The sequence below is a fragment of the Ictalurus punctatus genome, chromosome 21 (genome assembly GCF_001660625.3).
Source record: "Ictalurus punctatus breed USDA103 chromosome 21, Coco_2.0, whole genome shotgun sequence".
Taxonomy (NCBI): Eukaryota; Metazoa; Chordata; class Actinopteri; order Siluriformes; family Ictaluridae; genus Ictalurus; species Ictalurus punctatus.
The window spans coordinates 380,972-405,029 of record NC_030436.2 but is presented as its reverse complement, the minus strand read 5'-3'; the positions used below and the strand labels follow the sequence as shown (position 1 = coordinate 405,029).

Genomic DNA, 24,058 nt, shown 5'->3' with positions numbered 1-24,058 from the left:
TTAATTGTCTTTGGGTAATAGGCAAATTTTGATACAACAATGGCTTGGTGGGGCGTCTTGTCAGCCGCTGGCTGGAACATTGCTTGGTGGGGCGTCTCGCCGGCCTCTGGCTGGAACATGCCCTGGTGGGGCGTCTTGTCAGCCTCTGGCTGGAACATGGCTTGCTGGGGCGTCTCGTCTGCATCTGGCTGGAACATGGCTTGATGGGGCGTCTCGTCTGCATCTGGCTGGAACATGGCTTGATGGGGCGTCTCGTCTACATCTGGCTGGAACATGGCTTGATGGGGCGTCTCGTCGGCCTCAGGCATGAACAGCACTTGGTGCGCAGTCTCGTTGGCCTCAGGCGAGAACAGGTCTTGGTACGCCGTCTCATCAGCCTCTGGCAGGAACATGGCTTAGGAGGCTGTGTCATCGGCCTCTGGCAGGAACATAGCTTAGGAGGCCGTCTCGTCAGCCTCTGGCAGGAACATGGCGTGTCAGGCCATCTCGTCAACCACTGACTGGAACATGGCATGGGAGGCCGTGCCATCGACCTCAGACAGGAACATGGCACAGGAGGCTGTCCCATCAGCCTCTGGCAGGAACATGCTTGGGAGGCCGTCCTGTTGGCTTCCGGCAGGAACATGGCTTGGGAAGCCGTCTCGTTGGCCTCGGGCGTGAACAGAACTTGCTAGGCTGTCTCCTCGTCTTCGGGCAGGAACGGGACTTGGCAGGCTGTGCTGTCAACCTCTAACCGGATCTGAACCTGGGAGGTTGCCTTGTTGACCTCTATCAGGATCATGCCTGGATAGACCACTTCACCGGTCTCACACTGGGGCTCAGGAAATGAGGTCACCACGTTGACCTCTGACTGGAGCTCTGCAGGGGAGACCACCTCATGTGTCTCAGGCTGGAGCTCTGGAGATGAGATCACCACTCAGTTCTGGAGTTGTGGAGGCCACCCTCTCAGCCTCTGAAGGAAGCTTGGATGTGGAGGCCGCCCCGTCGGCCTGGGGCTGGAACTGGGCTCTGGAGGCCGCCCCATCGGGCTGGGGCTGGAACTGGGCTGTGGAGCCCGCCCCATCGGCCTGGGGCTGGAGCTGGGCTGTGGAGGCCACCGGCTCAAAATAGGTGATGAATAGCAGAGCAGGATCACTTGTCATAGTGGTCCCCCTGACTAGACGCTCCACCCTCTTGTGGGCTGGGCCAAAGAACCTAGAGAAAATTAACCCTAGCCACTGCTTCTCGTCAGGCTTGGGGTTCGCCAGGCTCGAAAAATATAACTGGCAGTCAAACAAAAATGCTCAGGGTACACAAAACATCCATCATAAGGATCTGGGAGATCCATGGCAGTCCACTGAGGAAACTTCACAGAGTTGAATCTTGACACGGTTTTTTTTGTTACAGTGGCGTGACATCTCTGCTTTCCTGCTGCATCCATGTTGTAGCTGAAGTATTCTGTAATGTAATGGAGTTGGAGACGGATGCAAATGCAGTTAAAGCTTTTATTTAAAAAGACATGCAGACAAAACCAAAACGTAGGGCAATTTCACGGTCACAAAACAGGCGATGGTCAGGCAATTGGCAAACAACATAAACTCAGCTTAGATGAGAATCGAGAAAGGTGAGGACAAAACAGGATCAACAGCCTTTTCTGCATTCGCCTGAAGTGTTTTCATTTGGTTGAATATCGTTATATTTGATGCATATTTACATTTGGTTGATGGTATTTTTATTTTTACTTACTTTACTATATTTTGGGTACAATTTTATTTATATTTTGCTTCTACGAGATGATGCACTTTAAGGACCAGTCTAATTTGAAGAAAAGATTTGTACATTATCAGGAATGTAGCACAACATGGAGGTGAAAGCAGTGGTCTGTTTATTTAAATGTGCAATATAAATATTATAAACCCATAACTCTGTCACCAGTTTACCAGCTGTCCTTCCTTGAACCACTTTTGGTAGGTACTAACCACTGCATACACCCCTCTGACCTAGTCCTCTAGCCAGCACAATTTGGCCCATGTCATAGTGGCTGAGATCCTGACCCTTGCCCATTTTTCCTCCTACACATCAACTTCTAGAACTGACTGTTCACTTGCTGCCTAAGATATCCACTATTTTACAGGTGCCCTTGTAAGCAGATAATCCATGTTATTCACTTCACCTGTCAGCAGCTTTATGTTATGGCTGATCTGGGTATAGTTTTATTTTGTATTGCAGTGTGTTCTCATTTTCGAAATGAAACAGAACGCAGCAGCAGCCAAGGAGGGCGGGATAAAGAAACCGGGCACCTGGAGTTCAAACTTCCGCTTCCGGTCTGTTTGAATTATTACCGGATGTGTTGGTGAAATGCGTGAACTGCTATATAATGCAATCTGATGTTTTAACTGTGATTCCATCCCGTATTGTGCTATATCGTAACAGTGCAATTTTAACACCTTAGCGTGTCCGATAACTTTTCACTTTGTTCCTGCTTTAAACATCTCCAGGCTCACCTTCGGACAATTAGCTAGCTAATGCTAAAGCGACGCTTCGGTCAATAAGCTGTTAACCTGAGTATGGCACTGTGATAAGCGCGTTCTAAGCATCTCGTTAGAAACCTGTCACAGGTGAACCGTGGGGTAGGATTGCACGGCTGTTCTGGAAAGTGTTACTGAAGTGGTAAGGGTTAAAACTACGTTGTTCAACTGAACAGCCAGTCAGCGGAACGACCCGGCTGTGTGCATACAGTTGCCCGAGTAGTTATCCAGCTCCAGCGTTCACTTCACGCTTCTCCTTCTAGTCGTACATGTTCTCAGCAGGAGCAGAGGAAAAGGATGCAACCGAACTCTGTTATGGCTCGGTTTAACTTCCTTAACGTCATATTATCAAACCTTTAATGGCTGCTAACATTATTAAAGCGAATATTAGGTATCCGTCGAGAGAACTGGACGTTTATAAATGGTTTTATTTTTAAAGCCTTTTGTGGGCTAGACCAACTTCGGAGAGTACTGTTCAGTGATGGAGAGAGCAGGGGAGGAGGAGAAGCCGCTGTTCAGCAGCACAGAGACCAGACACTTTACTGACACCAGTGTTGGACAAGCCGGAAGTGGAATTGAGTCCGTGAAAAGCCTAGATGAGCCTCCCGTGGACTGGTTTGAGCCTCTGGAGGAGGACTGGGAGGAGGACGACGACGACGACTATGATGTACAGAGCTGGGATATAGATGGGGTCAGGGACGCTGAGATGGACAGTCTGGCTGGAGAGAGTGAGAGGAGCGGCAGTGTAGCTGGGAGTGAGAGAAACTACCGAGGAGGTGCTGTGGGGTATGTTCATGTTGGTTTACGAAGAATTTTGTGTCTAATGTAAAGTGGAATTGTATGTGAATGTATTGCTGAGTTATCTGTTCAGTTTATTCGCTTGTTAAGTCGTGACGTAACGAGCTTCTGGTATTACTGTTTCCTGGTCCAAGCTTCTTCTGACCCTCGTATGTTCAACATGCTGCAGTGCTGTTGCTTGTTGTCTGAATAGACCTGAATCCAAAAAACTATACAGCTTAGGATCAGGATTTTGTGGCAGTACCACAGCACACAGTGAGTGTATTTTAGCACTCTTTTGCAGATACGATTCATTTAAACCACATAACGTTAAGCAAATAATTCAAACCACGCAGCAAAATGAGCATCGACTGAAAAAATGTGCCATGAAACACACTTTGGCTGTAATTTTGTTCGTTTTCGGTGTCCTCGTCCTCTTCCACACACATTCTTCTGCAGCCATGTGATATGATGGCACTTGTCTCTGCCTGCTGGGCACTCGCAGGTGCTGTACCTGACTCTCGACGTGCACCTGTATTGAAAACAATTTAACTCTCACCCTAACACTTCTAAATGACATTGCCAGTGCTGTGTTTATATCAGCCCAACAACACATCTCTAGCTAGCCAGGGGGTGGCAGATATGCCAACTAGCCTAACTTCATTATACCTCCAAAACCTGGCTGGTACACATTTAATTTTTCGTCTTTGTTTATGTCCAAAGTTATAGCAGTCCTGTACGTTTTTTTTTTTTTTTGTTTGTTGTTGTTTTTTTTTGTTTTGTTTTTAGTTTATTTTTTATAGAAATACTTCAGCCAGATTGTGGCATATCACCTTTAAATATCAACTTTTGCTGTTCACTTTTGGGATCTGAAGGAGCTCTTGAACCGGGAAATGGCTTTACATCATGCGTGATGTCAGACTTAACAAGCAGATTATGGCAAATAAATATATAGGCCCAATTTTTTAAGGAAAAGGAAAAGGAAGTGGCGGTTCGGCTCCGATGATGGCTGGGAGGATTGTCCTGTTCTGGGAGAGGGCTGGAAACGCAAAGTGGTTCTGCGTCGTTCTGGTATGAGTGTGGGGCAGAGAGATATCTACTACTTAAGGTATGTTTGACAGTTTTATTTACCAGTAACCTTCCTCTGTTCTTCACTGTTTACTTTTATAAATCTGTGTGCTACTGTTAACCAGTAATGTCCTTTTGAAGCCCTAAAGGTGATAGAGTAAGAAGTAAGATTGAACTACTCAAATCCATTGGGAATAGTGTGGACCTTACCAACTTTGACTTCAAAACAGGGCTATTTCTTGATGGTGAACCTACAAAAAGAGGGATAAAGGTGAGGAAACAATCTGAAGATATGTTTTGATACAAAACAGGTCAAAAATATGGAAGCAAGCAATTAATTAAATATATCTTCAAACCAGTCTGCTAATATTCACTGTGCTAAACAAAAATGACTCTTTTCAAAATATTTAATTCATTTGCAGTAATGTATGCTTACTCGAATGTATTCTATGTATTATTTCATTCACATTACCAATGGGCCTCTCTAATTAAGCTGGACATGAATAGATTTATGTGTAAATCACAAGTATGAGCATTTACCCAAGAAATTTGGTATTCGTGAAAATACCGTAAATTCTGAAAAATGTTCATATCTGCTCCTGAGTTTGTGTGTAAACTTATGCCTGAGAAGACTAAAGACTAATGTAAACTTTTACTTGATGCTAGTTCATAAGGTCGGGGACTAAGAATACCATAAAGAACATTTAAATTTATATTATTGGCATTAATTAAATAGAATATGAAGAAAAAGAAAATAAAAAGACAAGTAAAAGTAATTATTCAATTATGACAAGAGAAATGGTGCCGTATAGACGGAGGGTGTTCTGGTCTGTCTGTGCATAGCTGTAATGCAGGTGATAGAGGATTTAACACTTGCTTTTTATTATTAATATTATATATTATTAAATATATTTTATTGGCATAGAAGTGAGTCAACATAACTTATGTCTTTCAGCCTTTACCCTATTAGTTCATTTAGAATAAAAAAACAACAACAACTTGTGCATGTGGTTGGTAAATTGAGTGATTTAGATGGTTTGGTTTACACAAAACCTGAGGCCAAATACAGTCCTGGTCAGAATTATTGGCACCCCTGAATTGTAAGTACAAGATATTTTAATAACCTGTCCAAAGTTATTGAACAACAACAAAAAAAGGCTTTCATATAGTGAAATTAAAAATACAGTCAAAAGGTGTACGCTGGACACAATTATTGGGAAATATTTGCATATATTTGGTTGCAGAACCTTTGGCAACAATGACAGCCTCTAAACATTTCTTGTAGCCATCTAGAAGCTTAATGCACCTGTCTGCTTTTATTTTCTTCCACTCTTCCGTTGCTATGTGTTCAAGCTCTTAAGTTTACAGGATTCATTTTTGCACTGGCAGATTTCAGCTCACTCTGAAGGTTTTCAATGGGATTTAGGTCAGGACTCATTTCCTTTTGAGCCATTCTTTTGTGCTGGTAGATGTGTGCTTCGGATCGTTGTTCTGAAAGACCCAAACCTTCACCTCAGACCTAGTTTTCTGGCACTGGGTAACACATTTCACTTTTAAATTACTTTATCTTTTGATTTCATCATTCCTTCGATACATTCAATGCCTTCAGTACCAGAGGCTTCAAAGCAGTGCCACAGCATGATAGAACCTCCACCATTTTGTACTGTAGTTGGGGTGTTCTTTTCTTTATGGGCTTCATTTCGTCACCTGTAAGCAAACTGATTCACTGCATTCCCAAAAAGCTCTACTTTGATTTCATTTGTCCGTAGAACATTATCCCAGAAAGACTGTGACCTTTGCAAACATTAGTCTTGCCTTTTTGGTTTGCTCCTTTGCCTTCGTCCATGGAGCCCTACTTGGTTCAGTGTACAGCATATGGTACTGGCTGAAACCATCACTCTAGATTTCTCCAGGTCAACCTGAAGCTCTTTAAATGTCTTGTGTGGTGTTTTTCCCACAGTCTGCACCAACCTTCGCAGACTTCTCTCATTGAATTTCTTCTTTGCGCCATATCCTGGAAGTGTGACTGTGAAAATTCTTGATAACATTAAGAAATTCTTTGGCAATTGCTCTGTAACCTTCGGAATTATGTTCTTGGATATTAGCATTTCTGATGCTCTCAGACATCCCTTGTCTTTGCCATTGTGGAAAAAGAAACTGGAAATGATCAGCCCCTTTTTATGCATTATTACAGGCATTCATGGGTTAAATCGGGTTATGTGAACACTGAAAATTAAGCACAGGTGAGTCTTATGTTGTTTTTTTTTTATTTTGTTGAGGAACTTATTTAAATTCATCAAAAGGATGCCAATAATAGTGTCCAGCATACATTTTGTCTATTTTTAATTACAATATATGAAAGCCTTTGTTGTTCAATAACTTTGGATGTACTATTTAAATATTCTGATACAAAATTGCTTAATTTACATTTATTTCTGAAGATTTTCTAAATTCTGTACTTACAATTCAGAGGCGCCAATAATTCTGACCAGGACTGTATCTTTATTTAGCACTCCAGATTTTGTTAAAAAAGCTTTCTGGCATAACAGCATTTGATGTTTTATTATATAGCATTTTATCTCAGGATTTAAACAGAATAGATTTTTTTGTGTATTGTTGATTGTTTTTACCCGTCAGTGTCCTAGTACTACTACTGCAAATAATCCTCAATATTCCTGATTCTTATCTAGTTATTGATACCTTAGGCCTGCTAGTTAGGTTTAACTATCTACTGTGTGTGTGTTTGTGTGCATGTGTGTAAATTTGCTTGGAGAAAAGTTAACCTAGCTGTGTTAAAAATCTGATTGTGAGACTCAGTAAAACTAAAAACTATGAAGTGTTAAATCCCAAAAAAACCAACAGTGTTAATGTATGTGAAATTTAACGTCCAGGCAGGTCATAGAATGTAAGTGTAAACATTAGGGCAGGGGTTCTCAAACATTTTGGGCAAATTAACATTACAATTTTTTTTGTAACCCCAAGCCTTCACCTCTCTACATTTTTAAATTCCAAATTAACAATTTAGGACTACTGTAACATTTTGAAAAAAAAATTATTACACTAGTAACATGTATATGTTTATATAAGTGACTAAAAGCCAAAGGAATATTCCTTGCAGTTGCTTAGCAGTCTAGTGGGAAGTGTTGTGTTATAGGGAAATAATCCACACTGGGGTGGCATGACACAAATCGGAGGGGTCTGTTTTATATGTAGCATGTGCGTTATACTTGGCACGAACGTTCACATACTGCGTATCTTACGTACAGTGCATCCGGAAAATGTTAAAGTGCCATTCATTAGAAAACAGCCCTGTCTGTCAAGTTTCGAAGTTTAGATGTTAAGTAAAATCTTTAGTGGTTTAATGCATAGAGATGTTACACATTGACAAGCTCTGTTTATTTATTTATTTATTTATTTATTTATTTATTTATTTATTTATTTTTTATAAACTTTCTGCTATTTCCTTGATGATTCAAATCAAAACCCTGACCTTACATTTAAAACTATTTACTAATCTAGAAAATCCTGAGGGTTGGTATACAAAACAGACACTTCGGTAGCTTTGAAGGCTACATGACAGTTTTTGTTTTTGTTTTTATTGTTTTTTTGTTGTTTTTATTCAAACACTAACTATAATCCGGTTAGTGTTAGTACTCATTTATGGTCTGGAATAGAACATAAGTGTGTGATTTGAAACATTATGTTAAGTTGTTTAGCAGAGTTAGAGGGACAGGAAAGTGTGTCCATTTTTATTGTTGAATGTCATTACTGCACCGTGTCAGGATAGTGAAAAGACTAAAATCGTGCACTTTCATTTCAATTCGACTTGGACTCCAAGTAACATTTCAAAATATCAGCACAGAAAATATGTCTTCTGTATTTCGAATGTGTATACAGAATAATAATAATAATAATAATAATAATAGTAGTAGTAGTAATAATAATAATAATAATAATAATAATAATAATAATTATTATTATTATTATTATTATTATTATTATTATTATAATCTGTAAAAAAAATAATTTAATGAAACAAAAGACTAGATGTGGGGTCATGACCTTTAGTTTGGGAACCCCTGTATTAGGGGAACACTGTAGTACTAATAGAACTGTTAATACTTGAATAATTAATTGAATTAGTAAATTTCTAATGCATTAAAATACTATAAATGTTTTGATACTTGAATTTTAATTTGAAAATAATACTACTTCTCTTTTCATATTTACCATATAGAAGAGGAAGATGGACCACTCTTCCCCAGCTGACTGTGGTTTCTCCTCAGAGTCCAGTTTTCACAATGAGGCAACTGAGGCTTATGACAGGGCCTACAGTCCAGGCCCTCCATATAGCCTCAGTCACTTTGCTCAGCAGAGGCTAACTCCTTCCTCAAGTCAAAAGGATGTTCCTAGTGTTCCCAGTCCTGGCACATCTAATGAGAACCGCAATCAGACTCTCGTAACCCAACCAGCAGGCCACACAAGGCAGAATGTCCCTTCTAATGCAGGCTACCTTTCACAGACTTTAAAAATGCCCACTAACCTGGAGGATGGACCTAACTATATTCCATCTAACTCCTGTCTTAGGTATGTTTCTTCCAGATTATATGCATGTATTTGTTTTCTTATTTTGATTGGTGTAATTTAGGGGTGTAACGATCTGACTACTTAAAAGGCAATGACTGAAATGAATTGATGCATCAATCATAGATCAACTGTTCTCAAACAGTGTGTTTGTGCATGTAAAAACAAGTTAAAGTTGATTTGCCCCTAACTCTGATAGTTTTAAAATAGTCCTTCTCTATGTCGTCATTATTTGCAAGTTAAGATTAGGCCCTAGATTATGAACAAAGTTGTTCAGATATCGATTGGAGGCTGTTAAATCAAACTGTATCATAGGAGATTCAGTGGTATAGTCTAGGGCGGCAACTAACGATTTTTTTCCTAATCGATTAGTTGACCGATTATTCAATCGGATTGGGGGGGGGGTCCCAGTACATACAGACACACTCCAGAATATGTATATTATTAATTTAGGACTGCAGTTTAATTCAGTGCTTTTTTGCATCTAAATAAATATAAATACATTATAAAAAATTGTATTTATGCATTATTTTTTTATTGATGCACAAAAAGCACTGAATTAAACTACAGTCCTAAATGAATAATAAAAACTCACTTTCACTACACCTTATGCTTTGTTATTCACTGCCTTTGGACATATTATTTTACTTTTGATCATAGTGTTTTAATTAGACTAGCGCTGCAACAACTAATCGATAAAATCAAAAAAACTTGCAGTGTAAATTCTGTCGTTTTTTATAATGGAAGTGATCTATTAGTAACGAGACCATTAGGGATGCACCGAATGTTCGGCAACTGAAATAAGTGAACAGGCCAAATAAATTTGACCGAACAATGACGTGTTTGATGACGCACCAAATAGCCTAGAAACCAGGGTGAGACGCGTGAATGTCACAACCTCCACTTCCGGCAGCGCGCTCGGAGCGATGAGGGGGCGCGCGCATGCACGAGTTACGTGCACGAGCGCATGCTCTTCGGATGTTGACAACCATGACATTGTTTACTGTGGACACTACGTTTGTTTTGTTTCTGTTCCGGAGTATTCCGTCACGTCGCGAGACGTAAGGGTGTAGAGTACGGAAGCAGGTAAAGACGTATTTATTTAAGGGAACATAACATTAACAACGTATCTAACTCTACTCTACCTACTATAATACTCGGCGAGGTGTACAGGGACGCGAGCGGTATATATCCCCAATATAATCAGCCGTATAGAACCCACTAGAACCATTTTTTGCACTCTTGTCAATGCACTTTTTAATGCACTTTTTTGTTTTAGGCTTCAGAATGTTCCATTCTTTCAGCAGTCAGTTATAGTCCTAACATCAGATATTCAAGGGGGGCTCAAAGACGAGCACATCAAAATATTTTTATTTTACTCATTTATTTATTTAAAGTTATATTGTGCCTTGTCGGTAGCCTATGCCTGCTGGAATAAAAAAATGTTCAGTGTTAAATAAATATTTTGAAATTGTAGTTTTTGTAATTGATTTTTTTCTTTGAAAAGCAAGACAAAATAGTAAAAAGCACATTCTGACTATTTCATTTATGCAATGGTGAAAAAAATGGCAAAATAAATGGAAAAAACGTGTTTGGTTTCGGCCTTTGGCCAAGTTTTTCATTATATTCGGCTTCGGCCAAGAATTTTCATTTCGGTGCATCGCTAGAGGCCATGTTGCTGATCATGCACAGTATAGACGTGCAGTAGGAGCATGAGTAAGATCTGTAATGTCTAATTAAAACATTATAATCAAAGTAAACACAAGTAAAATAATATGTCTAAAGACAGCGAGGAACAGAAAGCACAAGGTGCAGTGAAGGTGAGATTTTATTATTCATTTAGGACTGGAGTTTAATTTGGTGCTTTTTGTGCATCCATAAAAAATTATGCATAAATACTATTTTATTTATTTATTTGGCTTATTTATTTAGCTTATATTTAAATTATGTATAAGTACTTTTTTGTGGATTTTTTTATGGATTCACAAAAAGCACTGAATTAAACTACAGTTCTAAATTAATCAAATATATGTGTGTATTGGGTTCTTTTCTGTTTTGGACAAACAGTTGTGTAAAGTTTTATTCTGAATTTATATTTGTAACAACCAGTTTGTGGATTTAATGTTAAATAATAATAAAAAAAAAGGTACTGAAAGTTCGCCCCACCCTCATCCGATTAATTGAAAAAACAATCGGCCAACTAATCGATTATGAAAATAATCGTTAGTTGCACCCTACTTTAGACATTACAGATTTTACTTGCGCTCCCACTATGAGTGAGGAGCAACATGGCCTCGTTACTAATAGATCACTTCCGTTATAATAAACAACAGAAGTTACACTTGCACGCAAATACAGCATATAATGACAATAAACTTAAATTAGGGCTGCACCAACAGGATTTTCACATAGGCTTTTGGATTATTTAAAAATAATAATAAACTGTGATCAACAAAAGTCTACAACACGAACACGTTCTGTCCATCAAGATCATTTTCACAAATGAGCAACTGTTATAAAGTTTGAAGCCTAAATACAATCTCCAGAAATAAACATCTAACCGTACGCTATAGACGCTCTACACCACGGTCGCTCCACTTCACCGTCACCATCACCGAGCTTCCCAGACTTCAAACTTTATTTAAAACCTTCTCCAGAATACGGATTTCCTCTGTGGATGAATCTTTATCTACATGTTTTGGTACAGCAGACCTGAACCAGTTTATCTGCAAAGTTTTTTCCTGTTCAGCGTGATGACGTTTAATGTCCCTGACAACGTCTGTAGTCCCATTTAACAACATGTTGATGTCGTGATTTCCCCTCGTGTAAGAACTGGAGCTTGCAGCGCGCTCTTTTAGTGACATTGACTTTGTTTACTTTCTACATGTGCATTTGTTATGATTTCTGTCCTGTCTCCGCCCCTGTATTGTCATTGGTTGGTTCCCTTCTGTTTCATCATTAGTCTCAGCTGTTTTGTGTTCACCCTTAATTACGTTTGTCATTTAAACCCCTCGTGTGTCATTGCTTGACGTGAAGTATTGTGCGAGTTTTCCATGTACCAAGCGTTTGTTCATAGTTTCAGGTCTCATAGTTTTGGTCCTGTCCTTGACCTCGTTGTTTGATTCTAGTTTAGCCTCGTTTACGCCTGTTTGCCGAACCCCTGACCTATTGCTGGTTTTCAACCACGCTGTCGTCTCAGGTTTTGGATTTGTCTGCCTCTCTTCAATAAAGCTCTTATCTGCACTTGCATCAGTCCTAAACCCTCATTACGTGACAGTTAGCAACCACCTTTATCAATACACATAAAACCTTTTTGTTTTTTTTTTTTGTTTTTTTTTTAAATTATGAGTGGGGTTTTATTGGCGTATTTTATGTGGTAGACTAAAATGTGAAAATATTTTGAGCTTGTGTTCACCACAGACCTTATTTCAGGGTTTTAACTAAAATCCCATTAAAAAACCCATTGTTTTGGGACGATGGAACCGAAGGGCTAAAATGCTAACTTGTTTCTGGGTTTTGGCGTTACAAAATGACGTCATCTCTGCGCCAGTCTATGTGATTGGCTGTAAGTTTACGGAGCCCTTGATTTGATCTACAGCGGAGTTTTCATTGAGCGGAGGACGATCTTTAAACGTCAGTATCGCAGTTGATCATATTCATGTAATTGTGGGCAGTCAAAATTGTAACTGAGATCAATGTTCGATTAATTGTGCAGACATAAATTAAACTAAACCTCTTAAGCAACTGGCACCAGTTTCCCACACAGTGGAGCATTTTGGATACAAACACAGATTTGTGCTCGTACATCACTGTCATGCTTCAGTGCTACAAAAATACCGCTTTATAAAGTTTTATCTTCTCCGCGGTGTTTAATATAAAATGCCCCTATGCCTTAGAGGACTTGGAGGTTGCACACTTTCTTCCTCAGTCACTTGACGATTACGCCTCCATATTATGGTGACTGAGGTCCTGTTGGGAATAAAAGGTAACGTTGACATAAACAGTAAACTGAAGAAAGTCATTTTTGGTGACTTTGGGTATCTGCTAAAGCTAGCAGCGTCACATTCCGTGCGTATGATGTCATGTGCCACTGACTAGGAAGCGGCTTATACTTAGTAAAAAACTAATGTGTTCCATTTGAGATGATATTACCTTTCTAAAATTCATACACTAGACCAGTGTTTCCAAACCTTTTGTGAGCCCTGGACCCCTAGCATATTTCAAACAACCACAAGGACCCCCCTCACGCCACAACAAAATTTCAAGATTTTTTTTTTTTTTACATTTTATTGTTGGTGTGACATTTAATTTGACTCTTTGTTTATTTTATCCATCAATGCAACCCTTGAAGTTGTTTACCACTCATAGGATTTTGCAAATTATCATTTCATTTGTAAATAAATTTAAAATAAATCATTAATGAACAGTCGTCAGCTCAGCTAACATGATATTTGTGAATGCACGAGAATAACCAAATTGATTCATTTGAACATCTCATTTGAATATGTTTTGGTACATTTAACAAAAAAGTAGACGGTAGTGTACGGTGCATAGTGTGAGTGTACAGTACGTCATTTGGGACACAACTTTAATATTTACTCTCTGAAGCGTGTTTTCGGAACAGAAGTAATGTAATGAGTAAATGTACCGCGTGCAGACCAACTAATCCATAATGAGATTCATTGATAACAATTTTCATAATCAGTTATTATCTATTTTATCATTTAGTTGTTGCAGCTCTAGCATGGTCAGATTTCAAGTTGCTACCTTATGAATCGAAACCACGTTGTATTATGTGGAAACCTGAGGTTTACACTCCTAGCATATTATATGTGGGGTTTTTTTTTTTTTTTTTTTTTTTTGAATATTGAAGAAAACGGTGCAAACCACATGATTCTCTCTTTGCATTCTTTTCTCTTAGCACCTGTGCAAGATGTAGGAACTCATTTACAAGTGTAGAGGGACTGACTATGTGTGAAAAATGCAACAAAGCATGCAATGCCTGTAAGTAACTAAATGTTTGTTGTTAATTATAAAAGTGCAACAAGTAGTTATTTACATGACAGCATTTTTATGCAGAAAAGTGCTTAATAAAATACGTCCATATGCTAGTGCAAGTTAGCACAAAAAAGTGAAAGCTATTATAAAAGCCTTTGCCATTGTTTACGATGTATTTTTAACATTTAGACTGCATTTTGTTTGTCTCCCACTTCCTTTATGTAGCTAAAGATAACCGCAACATTACATTTAGAAAAGTAAGTAATGCTAAGTCCTTAGCATACTAATTGTCATCAGTATTTTTAAAGATGCAGATGTAAACTGTGATTCTGTTCTCAGTGGCTTCCCTGTGGGTTTTGTCGAGCATGTCAGCTCACTGAGGACTGTGGGGTTTGTGCCAGCTGCAGGAATGGAAAACTGAACCCTCACTACCGAAGACCTATTAGGTGCCGTAAGCGGAAGTGCTTGTGTCCATCCCTCAAGGTGATGAGGATTGCTGAAAGATTATATAAAAGAAGATTTGATTTATTTTATTTTTTGTATTTTTGTTGGTCTTCAATTTTCACCTTAACCTCTCTCTTTTCCAGAGGCGAGCGGATGATGTACTTCCTCTGGCACAGTGTGAATCAGTAGGCCATGTATGTATGACTTTTCTGAGTTTAAGTTTTAAATTTGAAAGCTTTTTAATAATATGAAAGCTGTGTTTTTTTCCCAAGTAGTATTTTACATTTTTAGTAAGAAATTACATATAAATTATCTGATCTTTGTAGCACTATTGATTTTTGAATTTTTTTTTTTTTTTTAAATGTGAAAAGTCACTGTGCGTAACTTAAACGTTGTTGTTTTCTGCAGAGACAAGAAAGATTAGAAACTATTAACACGATTTCCAAGGTAAGCAAACCTTTCATCTCTAGATTTGTCCTGCACCTATTGATGAGTCTTAAAAAGGCAACGGCCACTGACTCTTTTGTACATCCTTATGCTGGCGTTCTGTTTGTTTTTCTGGGTGCACTAGTACAATTCGACTCTGGATATAGCTCATCGGGTATGCTAAGTTAAAACATTTTTTCACATTTCAAGTTATAATCTTGTGAAATTGTATGCAGACTTGATGTTTAGTTAGCAAAGACTAATAGTTTTCTCCGCACCATGGTATTCACATTTCTAACTCTTCCCCATCTGCAGTTTTCATGTCATTTCAGATTTTGAGGTAAATCACAGAATTTGTGGTCTCTAAAAATAGATTAAATAATGATAGCACCTTTTAAGTAACGGATTATTAGTAATTGCAGTTTATTAATTCATTAGCTGGACAAAGTCAAGTATACAAAGTCAAGAATACTGAAACCTGTTAATTCTGTTAATCAAATGCACATTGGGCTGTAGAATTACAATGCATAATCTTGGCATGTATGAAGTCAGGTTTTTCCATAGTATCCACTGAAAGAAAAAATTGCTCATATAGTGTACAAAATATTATTCTCCCATGTTAGTTAAGCTATAGCCATAGCCTCATATCATCTACCTAGCTGACAGGAATAGAGTAATGGAGTTTGCTAAATGGTCATCTCTAAAATTTGTAAAACCTCTGATTGCTGTATCACATTATTTTCTGTTAAAAACCCATAATTCACCTAGCTTATTTGAAAAGTGACAATACAAACAGTGCTTTAGCCAGAATTTCGAAACTGGCTTCTGCTACAGATTTAGAATTTAGCAAAATATGTATACATTTTGTACAAAGATCATTACAGTTGTCTTGCAATTCTTTTTCAGCCATCACTGCCAGACTTTAAGGAATCACAGGTGATATTAACAGTTTATTATTGACATTTCTACTCTTCACAAATGAAATGTATGAATATTTGTTCTATAATCAAATTTTATTCCACAGTACAGTGACTCTGATGATCAGTCACCATTTTATGAAGAAAACGACAGTGAGGTAAGATTTATGCTCAACAGCGACAATTAGCCGGTACTTTGAACAATGTATGCTATTCTTTCAAACTTACTTGGGCATGCTCATCAGACAGACTAATGATCTAAATACAGTCCCCTCTGAAAATATTGGAATGGCAAGACCAATTCTTTGTTTTTGTTATACACGGAATACATTTGTGTTTTATATCAGAAGATGAGTATGAGATGATGGATAAATATAGATTTCAATATGTCTGCATAAATATGACCGAAATTTTTCATTCAAGTTATATGAATATTTATTCAGACAACATTTATTTGTAAGACCTTATGAATTGAGTAGCCCAGATGTGGCAAATTAAATCATTTTTTTCATTGATCATGTAGAAAACACCACATAACAAGGTGTATATAATTTATAACTTTTTAATTATTTATACTGTAATTGTAAATGTAGAAAATAGCACAAGAGGTCAAAGTGGCCAATGTTTGCTTTTGCAAATAAACAAAAACAACAAAAAAAACAGTCCTACACTGCTAATATCTGAGAAGATTAGGACATTGCACCTGTGTTGGTTCTTCTGCAGGGATTCTTAAGGAAGTTTCGGCGTTCCTGTGGACGATGTAAAGGGTGTGTTGCCAAAGCAGACTGTGGAACCTGTGATTATTGCATAGACAAACCCAAATTTGGTGGCAGCAATAAAAAAAGGCAGAAGTGTCGTCAGCGTCAATGTCAGAGAGAAGCAAAGGTAGGTCTTCTCCCTCAGCAAGTCTGTAAACCAGCTCATCCTGGAAGTTTAATAATCTTTTTTCGCAAATTTTACATGTTTTTGTAATGCTGTAAGTTGCTTTATTTAATGTGCTTCATTATTGATTATTTTCTAGATGGTAGATAGTTTGACCTTTTTTCAGCGATGCTCTTATTTTTGGCTGATTCTACAATCCATGTTCCTCAGGGCTGGACTACACCTGGCAGACCAAGACCGCATTATGCTTACAGCCATAAAGTCCTGCGAGGGAACAGAGAAAAGTGGGATTTTGAGTTCTCTGACAATGAATGCGAGAAGGAAAGAATAGCAAAAGGTTCTGTTGTTGGTGTGCGCTATGTGGAGAGAGAGAAGCATTGCATCTCAGAATACAATGGACAGGTATGTCAGGAGAGTCTACTGAGCAGTGCGAATTTTGCATCAGTTTATGTGTCTCAGCTCTATTCTAAACTTCCCAATTGGGGGGTTGCATACATGAGCTCACAGATGCCCACGATTGGCTAGTGTCTCTGTGATTGCCGGGGGAGAGAAAGTATGCCATCCTTCCAACCCAGAGAGCATTTGCTTCCTTGGCTCCTGGCCAGTTTGGGTCAAATGGGATTTAAACTTGCAATCTCCTGACATGTCTGTCAGTTTAGAGACAAACTCTGACCCAAGTACTGATGTTGCTGAGGCAGTAGTTGAATGTTCAACTATAATTGATGTTATCAGCCAGAAAGACTCTCCTGGAAGTAGCTGTAGATAGACTCTGTCAAATTCCTCTGAACAGAGAGCATGCCCAGTCACTAGACTGTTAGGATGGATCTGATTAAGGACATGAGCCTCTGAGTTGCATGGTCTCAGCTTCTAAATCATTGATTTCAGCTGAGCCATGCCTACTACTAGGTTGTCAAATCGCCTAGAAAGTAAATCGGATTGCTTTCTTGGATCCGTATATTTCACTTATCACTGGACGTGGGAGTTTGTGACTAGTGAGCTGTTCAGGCTGTTTGGTTAATAGCTGTTCTCTGTATGCACAGTGTTATTGGCCTATTGCTTTAGTATAAGCAATTGTATCATCTTTATTTTTATAGGATGCAGAAATTGAGGCAAGCCAGGTACTTTCTGATGATCATCTTTTGCATCTGTTCTGTGATGAGTGGACTATAGTAAAGGACAGGAAGTGGCGGCAGCCCCCAGCAACTGAACATGCAGAGGAGCCAGATGAGGATGAAATGGAGCCAACGGTGAGCACAGAACACACCAAGCATATTTGGGTGTATGCATGTGGATTTCAGTCTATATTTCAAACTTTCAAAGTGGCTTGAATGACCAGTGCAATGTCTGGGGAGATTATGTTAAAAGATCTTAAATGCCTTAAAATGCATTAAAATGTCCTGATACTTGGAATTCTTTCTAGTAGCCACTAAACAGCCCCAACGTATCAGATTCAGTGATCCACTTCATATTACTCTGGTTATAAGGATTTTTTTTCCTATATGCAATCGGACTGGATGGTGATATTAAAAATTCACAACAAATAATAAAAAAAATGCATGGGGAAGGAGATGGCATTTTTGCTTTTTGATCGGAAGGATGTGAGTCCAAATCCCAGCACCGCCAAGCTGCCGCTGCTGGGCCCTCGAGCAAGGGTCAAGTTGTATAAATGAGATAAGGGCATCTGCCAAATGCCATAAAAATAAATGTACGTGTAAGCAAACATTTAAACGTGGGACATGGAAATGAAACTTATACACTGTGTAGCATATATGATATTTAATTTCATTGAAGGTAGTGGGTTGTCTGAGGGGAAAAATACAGTGGTTATGGCTATATACTCAAAGAGGCTAAAATTAGCTCCTAACTGTCGGAGTTACTAGTTGTTCACAGACTACAAAGCTATGGATATGCACATGTGGGCTGTGTAGTATAATGCTATATTTAAATGTACATTGTGTAATTACAGGATTTGTTACACCCATACAGGAGCATCTCAAAAAATTAGAATATTACAGAAAAGTTCATTCTTTCCATCATTTAATTTAAAAAGTGGAACTTTAATATATTCTAGATTCATTACATAAAGTGAAATATTTCAATATTTCAAATATATTTTTGTTTCAATCTTGATGATTACAGCTTGTAGCTCATGGAAATAAAAAATCCAGTATTGCAAAATATTAGAATAAAGAATTTATAATACAGAAATGTCGACCTTCTGAAAAGTACATTAATTTATGCACTCAATCCTTGGTCGGGGCTCCTTTTGCACGAATTACTGCATTAACGTGGTGTGGAATGGAGGCGATCAGCCTGTGGCACTGCTGAGGTGTTCTGGAAGCCCAGGTTGCTCTGACAGCGGTCTTCAGCTCGTCTGTATTGTTGGCTCTGGTGTCTCCCGTAGATTCTCTATGGGGTTCGGGTCAGGCGAGTCGGCTGGGCGATCAAGCACAGTAACACCATGGTCAGTACACCAGTTACTAGAAGTTTTGGCACTGTGGGCAGGTTCAAGTCCTGCTGGAAAAGGAAATCAGCATCTCCATAAAGCTCGTCAGCAGATGGAAGCATGAAGTGCTCTAAAATCTCCTGGTAGACGCTGCATCGACTCTCGACTTGAGAAAACACACTGGACCAACACCAGCAGATGACATGGCAACTCAAATCATCACTGACTGTGGAAACTTCACACTGGACTTCAAGCAGCTTGGATTCCGTTCCTCTCCACTCTTCTTCCAGACTCTGGGACCTTGATTTCCAAAGGAAATGCAACATTTACTATCATCTTCCTCGTGATTGTGTGTGTGTACTGAACCAGACTGAGAGATTAAAGGCTCGGGAACCTTAGGGGGTTTTTTGAGTTAATTAACTGATTTAGAGTCTTCTCAGGTCGGCATTTCTGTATTATAAATTCTTTATTCTAATATTTTGAGATACTGGATTTTTGATTTCCGTGAGCTGTAAGCCTTAATCATCAAGATTAAAACAAAAAAAGGCTTGAAATATTTCACTTTATTTCTAATGAATCTAGAATATATGAAAGTTCCACTTTTTCTTATTTAATTTCATTAGAATGAGAACCTTGCATGTTTAATTTTTCACTCATAGAAACAGGGTTCGTACAGGGTGAATTTTGTTTTTTCAAATGTAAGCACTGGAAAACCTTGAAAATAGCCCCTTTTTATCTAGTGGTGCTGAAAAAGTGCTTGAAATAAAAAGTCAGTAAATACGAAATTGCTAAAAACTTTAAAGTGTTTATTTTCGATAGAACATGAATACAATCCTTTCACTCAATATCTGACACCCCGCTGCAGCCCCTCTCCACCTCCCGCTATTCGCTTACACATTTTGACAGAGGCAGTGCCGGTCCATTTTTCAAACCCTTTAGCGACTTTTAGTTCAAATCTTAGCTAATTTCCATAGAAGAGTGTCACCAGTACTGCCCGGCGAGTGCGAGGTCCTGCTTTCCCGCTACAGGTACACCTCTCTCTGCGGCTACTCTGTTCAGTGAGTGCGAGAGAGAGAGAGCGCACGAGCACATTCAGTGTGAAAAGTGACAGTCTTTCTTATTTTTTTCTGAGTGATTATTTTATGTAAATATGGCTGACCTACTAACTTAACTACAGTTTTCAGTATTGTGACAGTAGCTCCACTACTTTAAAAATAGTGTAGATTTTCCAGTGACGAGTTTTCCAAACGAGTAGCGATGTAGCAACCAATCGTTACTTTTTTTGTCCAGTTATAGCGGTGCTCTTCACTGCATAGCTGCGGTGCCTGCTTGCTTCACAGGAATTAGCTCGCGTGGACAAGAAGTGACCGTCTGCTGGACACGTAAAGTGACCAACCACAGTTTGTTACATGATATATGGGGCAAGTAAATGATAATACCATAATAAATTAACACAAGTTTAGTCTCTGATAGAGAATATTACTGGCGCTTTGTTGTTAATGGGCAACATAACACAATGTTTGTTTGTTTTTTTTTACTTATTGAATTATTTTATTATATTTATAAGTTTATTGATGAATGCTGCAGGATTTATTGTATGCTCTGAATACAACAGTCTGATTGTATTTCTCAGCATCTCGTCTAAGGAGCTGCAAGAGAAAAAGTTCCTATCTTATTATTTATTTATTATTATTTCCATGATTCATTAATTAATCAGTGGTTAAAAACATGATGATGATGATGATGATGATTTATCGTTGCATGTATTATTATTGCCCTATCGGAAGTAAAGTTTATTCATCCTTATTATCTATAATGGAGCGGGAGATGATGACTCATATCGAAGTTCATGTGCCTTAAGGAATCAAATAATAAATCTTACACCTTTATATATGTAATATTTGCAAATCAAAGATTAAAATACTTTGTCCAGTACTTCGATTATAATACAGCATCCCAGAGTTCAGGCACAAATCTATGTGCACATTATAAATTCATAATTGTTCTGAATTATTTTTAAATTGTTTAATTTCTTTATGCAGAATTATACACAGTTATTCATAAGCTGATTCACAATCATGACACAGTTAAAAATGTTGCCCTTTTAAGTAGCTTCAATGTAGTTACTTACTTTTTGCTTGACTGTAGCTTAACTACTTCAAACTATGAGTAGCTTGTAGCTTGAAAAGCTACAGTTTCAAGGTACCTTCTCCAACACCGCCTAAATCACAGCACAGCTGTTGTCTTTAACTTGTGTATGATGATTTTGTCAGATAATATTGTGGCTATAAAATAAGGATTTTAGTAGTGCAGAGCAGCAGCTTGGAAGTAACTGCTGGTTAACATGTAGTCTTAATGTGACGTGTTTCAGTCACTATTTCATTCTCGTTCTGCTGTCTGACAACAGAAACAGAAAATATGTAAATGAGAACAGCTTTTTGGGAATTCGACTGTTTTAAAATACCGTATGCGAGCACAAAGAGTAGGAAAGAAGCAAACAGATGTAAATGGCTGACACTGGGCAGACTGCAAATACGATATGATGATGTAATGATATGCTAATTAGCGCCTGCCATAATCTAGCGACATTTAGTGACTTTCCATTGAAAATTGTTGGTATATTGACATTATGGTGAAGACGAAGCAATGCATGGGAAATGCAAATTTAGTTCAGCATGGCTGGAAAAGGTGCTATATAAAAATTGCTTTATTATTATTATTATTATTATTATTATTATTTTTGTTTTGGAATTTTAAAAAGAAGAAATAAACAGTGTTTGAATGACCTCTATTGTATAGTCCTTAAAAACAAAAGACAGTGCATGAAAGTCCTGGAATTTTATTATGAAGCATCTGTATGAACCCTGTAGAAAATATTCCGTATAGAAAATATTAAATTTGAAGTCACAGACAAAAAGGCTCAAAATTTGTGAGCTAATACAAAGATACATACAAAACTATTTATTTGTACATGAATTAATTCTTGCAACTATTTGTGCACTTTTTTGTGTAGATGTGTGCATTGCTTCACTGAAGAATCAGAACTGTGGGCCGGGGATGAGACATAACCCGTGACCAATCAAAAGAGGTTATGTTGTGAGGTCATGTTCGAGGTTGTAGCATCAAAAATGAATTCATGTACAAATAAATATTTTTGTATGCAGTTTAGTGTTAGTTTGCTAATTCGAGCTTTTTTGTCTGTGACTTGAAATTTAAAATACAGTTTTGTGAAAAAATACAACTAAACCTCCCCCATATGTACATGTGCGTCCTCATGTTTTTACATGAAGGCAAGTGTTCCATCAGACACAGCAGTGTTAATGGTGTTAATAACAAAATGTAGCAACCACACATTTTATAGCCTTTTGGGGTTTTTTCTGTGTGTAATTTGACACTGCTTCTGATTAGTTTGAATGAGCTGAAACACTGCACTCAGTGAACATTGAACACAATTATGCAGAAAACATTTACAACACCTATTTGCAGTAAACAATGCAAAATAAAAAATAAGGTTTTCATTTGACTCATCCTTGTATTTACCTATCAAGTAATGAACTTTTTTTTTTTACAGATCACACAAATTTTTAGCCTGGGGGGCGACAGTGTTGATGATGATGGCCTGGACTTGGAGCTGCTGGAGCTCTTGGCATCCCTGCGCGACGCTCCATTACCTGTGCTATGGTGTGCCGTGCTGGCCGAGGGTCCGCGCCTGCAGCTCCTTCAGTGCTCCAAGCTCTCAGCCATGGCAGACACAACAGTGCAGATTGAACCAACCTTTCGTTACCACATCAGTGTTCAGGGACAGCCTCTGCTGCCTACACACTGGCTGTACCATGCTCACCCAACCCGACTCACCTCAGTGGCACAGGTTGCCACTTTGCTGGAAGACCTAGAGCGTTACTCCGTGTGCCGAGGCTTTAAGAGTGAGCCTCCTTTTGGCTCTGAGCCTGTTGTCCAGGTTCGGGCAGCCACCTGTGAGTTCCTTGTGGTGCCAGAGACTCAGTGCTGTGCCAAGTGTAAGAGTGCACAACAGAAACGCTGAACATGCATAACTGATTGACTACAGGACACTTGGATCAGTGTTTAACTACCATCAGGATCAATGGAGCAATCCTGGAGCAATGGACATTTCAAAATCCTAATAGTTGGTAGAATTGATGCTGTATTTCATAAAGAATTGAGTTTGCCCAGTGATAATATATTGTGCTACTAGCACTATGCTGCACAGAATGCACATGCAGTGCGGACTGCACAGCCTTGATAGTTTCATTCCAAGACCGTTCCATTCAAAATAATACTGTATTGATTGCTCATAACATTTTCTAATAAGGTACATATGACTTAATTAGTTTTAATTTGGACTATTACCCTTTCTGTCCAAGACTGTCTAATACTACAGAAGATATGCACGAATTGTGTGATAGTTTTTCCCCACAGCATAGTTTGGGTCATCTAAAGAGACCAGGCAAATAAGACCATTTGTGTTCGGTTATTGTTTTGCGTTTGGGTTCAAAGAATTATTTGATGCAGTGAAAACAAAACGGTGTTTCTTCCATGGAAAGTTTGTTTGCTTTGTTGACCTGCAGTCAATTCAAGAAAATAGGCTGTGCTGAATGGGCTTAAATTGCTGCGAGGCATATTCATGTTAGCATTTTTATTCTTCTTTCACCAAGAAACATTCTTCTGTATCTTGCCTAATGATATGCTAGTGGTTTTGGATCAATTAAAAAAAAGTCTTCTGTGTTTTATTCAGCAAAGATATGTTCCAGGGTTTGTTTGACAAATGACACTACTGTATATTGAAGTCACACATATTGTACCTGTAACACTTCAATATTAGATGCCTGTTGTGGATTTTAGTGTTCCTACTCTTCTCAGGGCAGAGATGTTAGAATGCAAAGTGCATGCACTGCAGACAGCAACACATGTTTTTATTGGCCAGATGATAACTTTTGTATGTTAAAAATAACTGGTACAATGTGAGACACATTTCTAAAAATTTCTATATT

General features: G+C 38.4%; 1 protein-coding gene across 5 annotated transcripts; it reads left to right on the top strand.

Moving 5' to 3' along the window:
- The first annotated feature begins 2,282 nt into the window (after positions 1-2,282).
- Positions 2,283-23,806, top strand: mbd1b (methyl-CpG binding domain protein 1b). 5 transcript variants are annotated; one of them, XM_017450929.3, is made up of 16 exons: positions 2,283-3,293; positions 4,255-4,392; positions 4,494-4,623; positions 8,590-8,939; positions 13,858-13,940; positions 14,160-14,191; positions 14,274-14,417; positions 14,522-14,572; positions 14,787-14,825; positions 14,950-14,979; positions 15,711-15,740; positions 15,829-15,879; positions 16,445-16,606; positions 16,814-17,005; positions 17,698-17,850; positions 20,340-22,667. In XM_017450929.3, the coding sequence occupies exons 1-16, from the start codon at positions 2,989-2,991 to the stop codon at positions 20,343-20,345; spliced, it is 1,896 nt and encodes a 631-aa protein (XP_017306418.1). In that variant the 5' UTR covers positions 2,283-2,988; the 3' UTR covers positions 20,346-22,667. The 5 variants fall into 5 exon arrangements, with proteins under 5 accessions (XP_017306418.1, XP_017306416.1, XP_017306417.1 ...); XM_017450925.3 differs by having other exon boundaries at positions 2,284-3,293; positions 22,621-23,806; XM_017450927.3 differs by lacking the exon at positions 16,814-17,005 and having other exon boundaries at positions 22,621-23,806.
- The last annotated feature ends 252 nt before the right edge of the window (positions 23,807-24,058 follow it).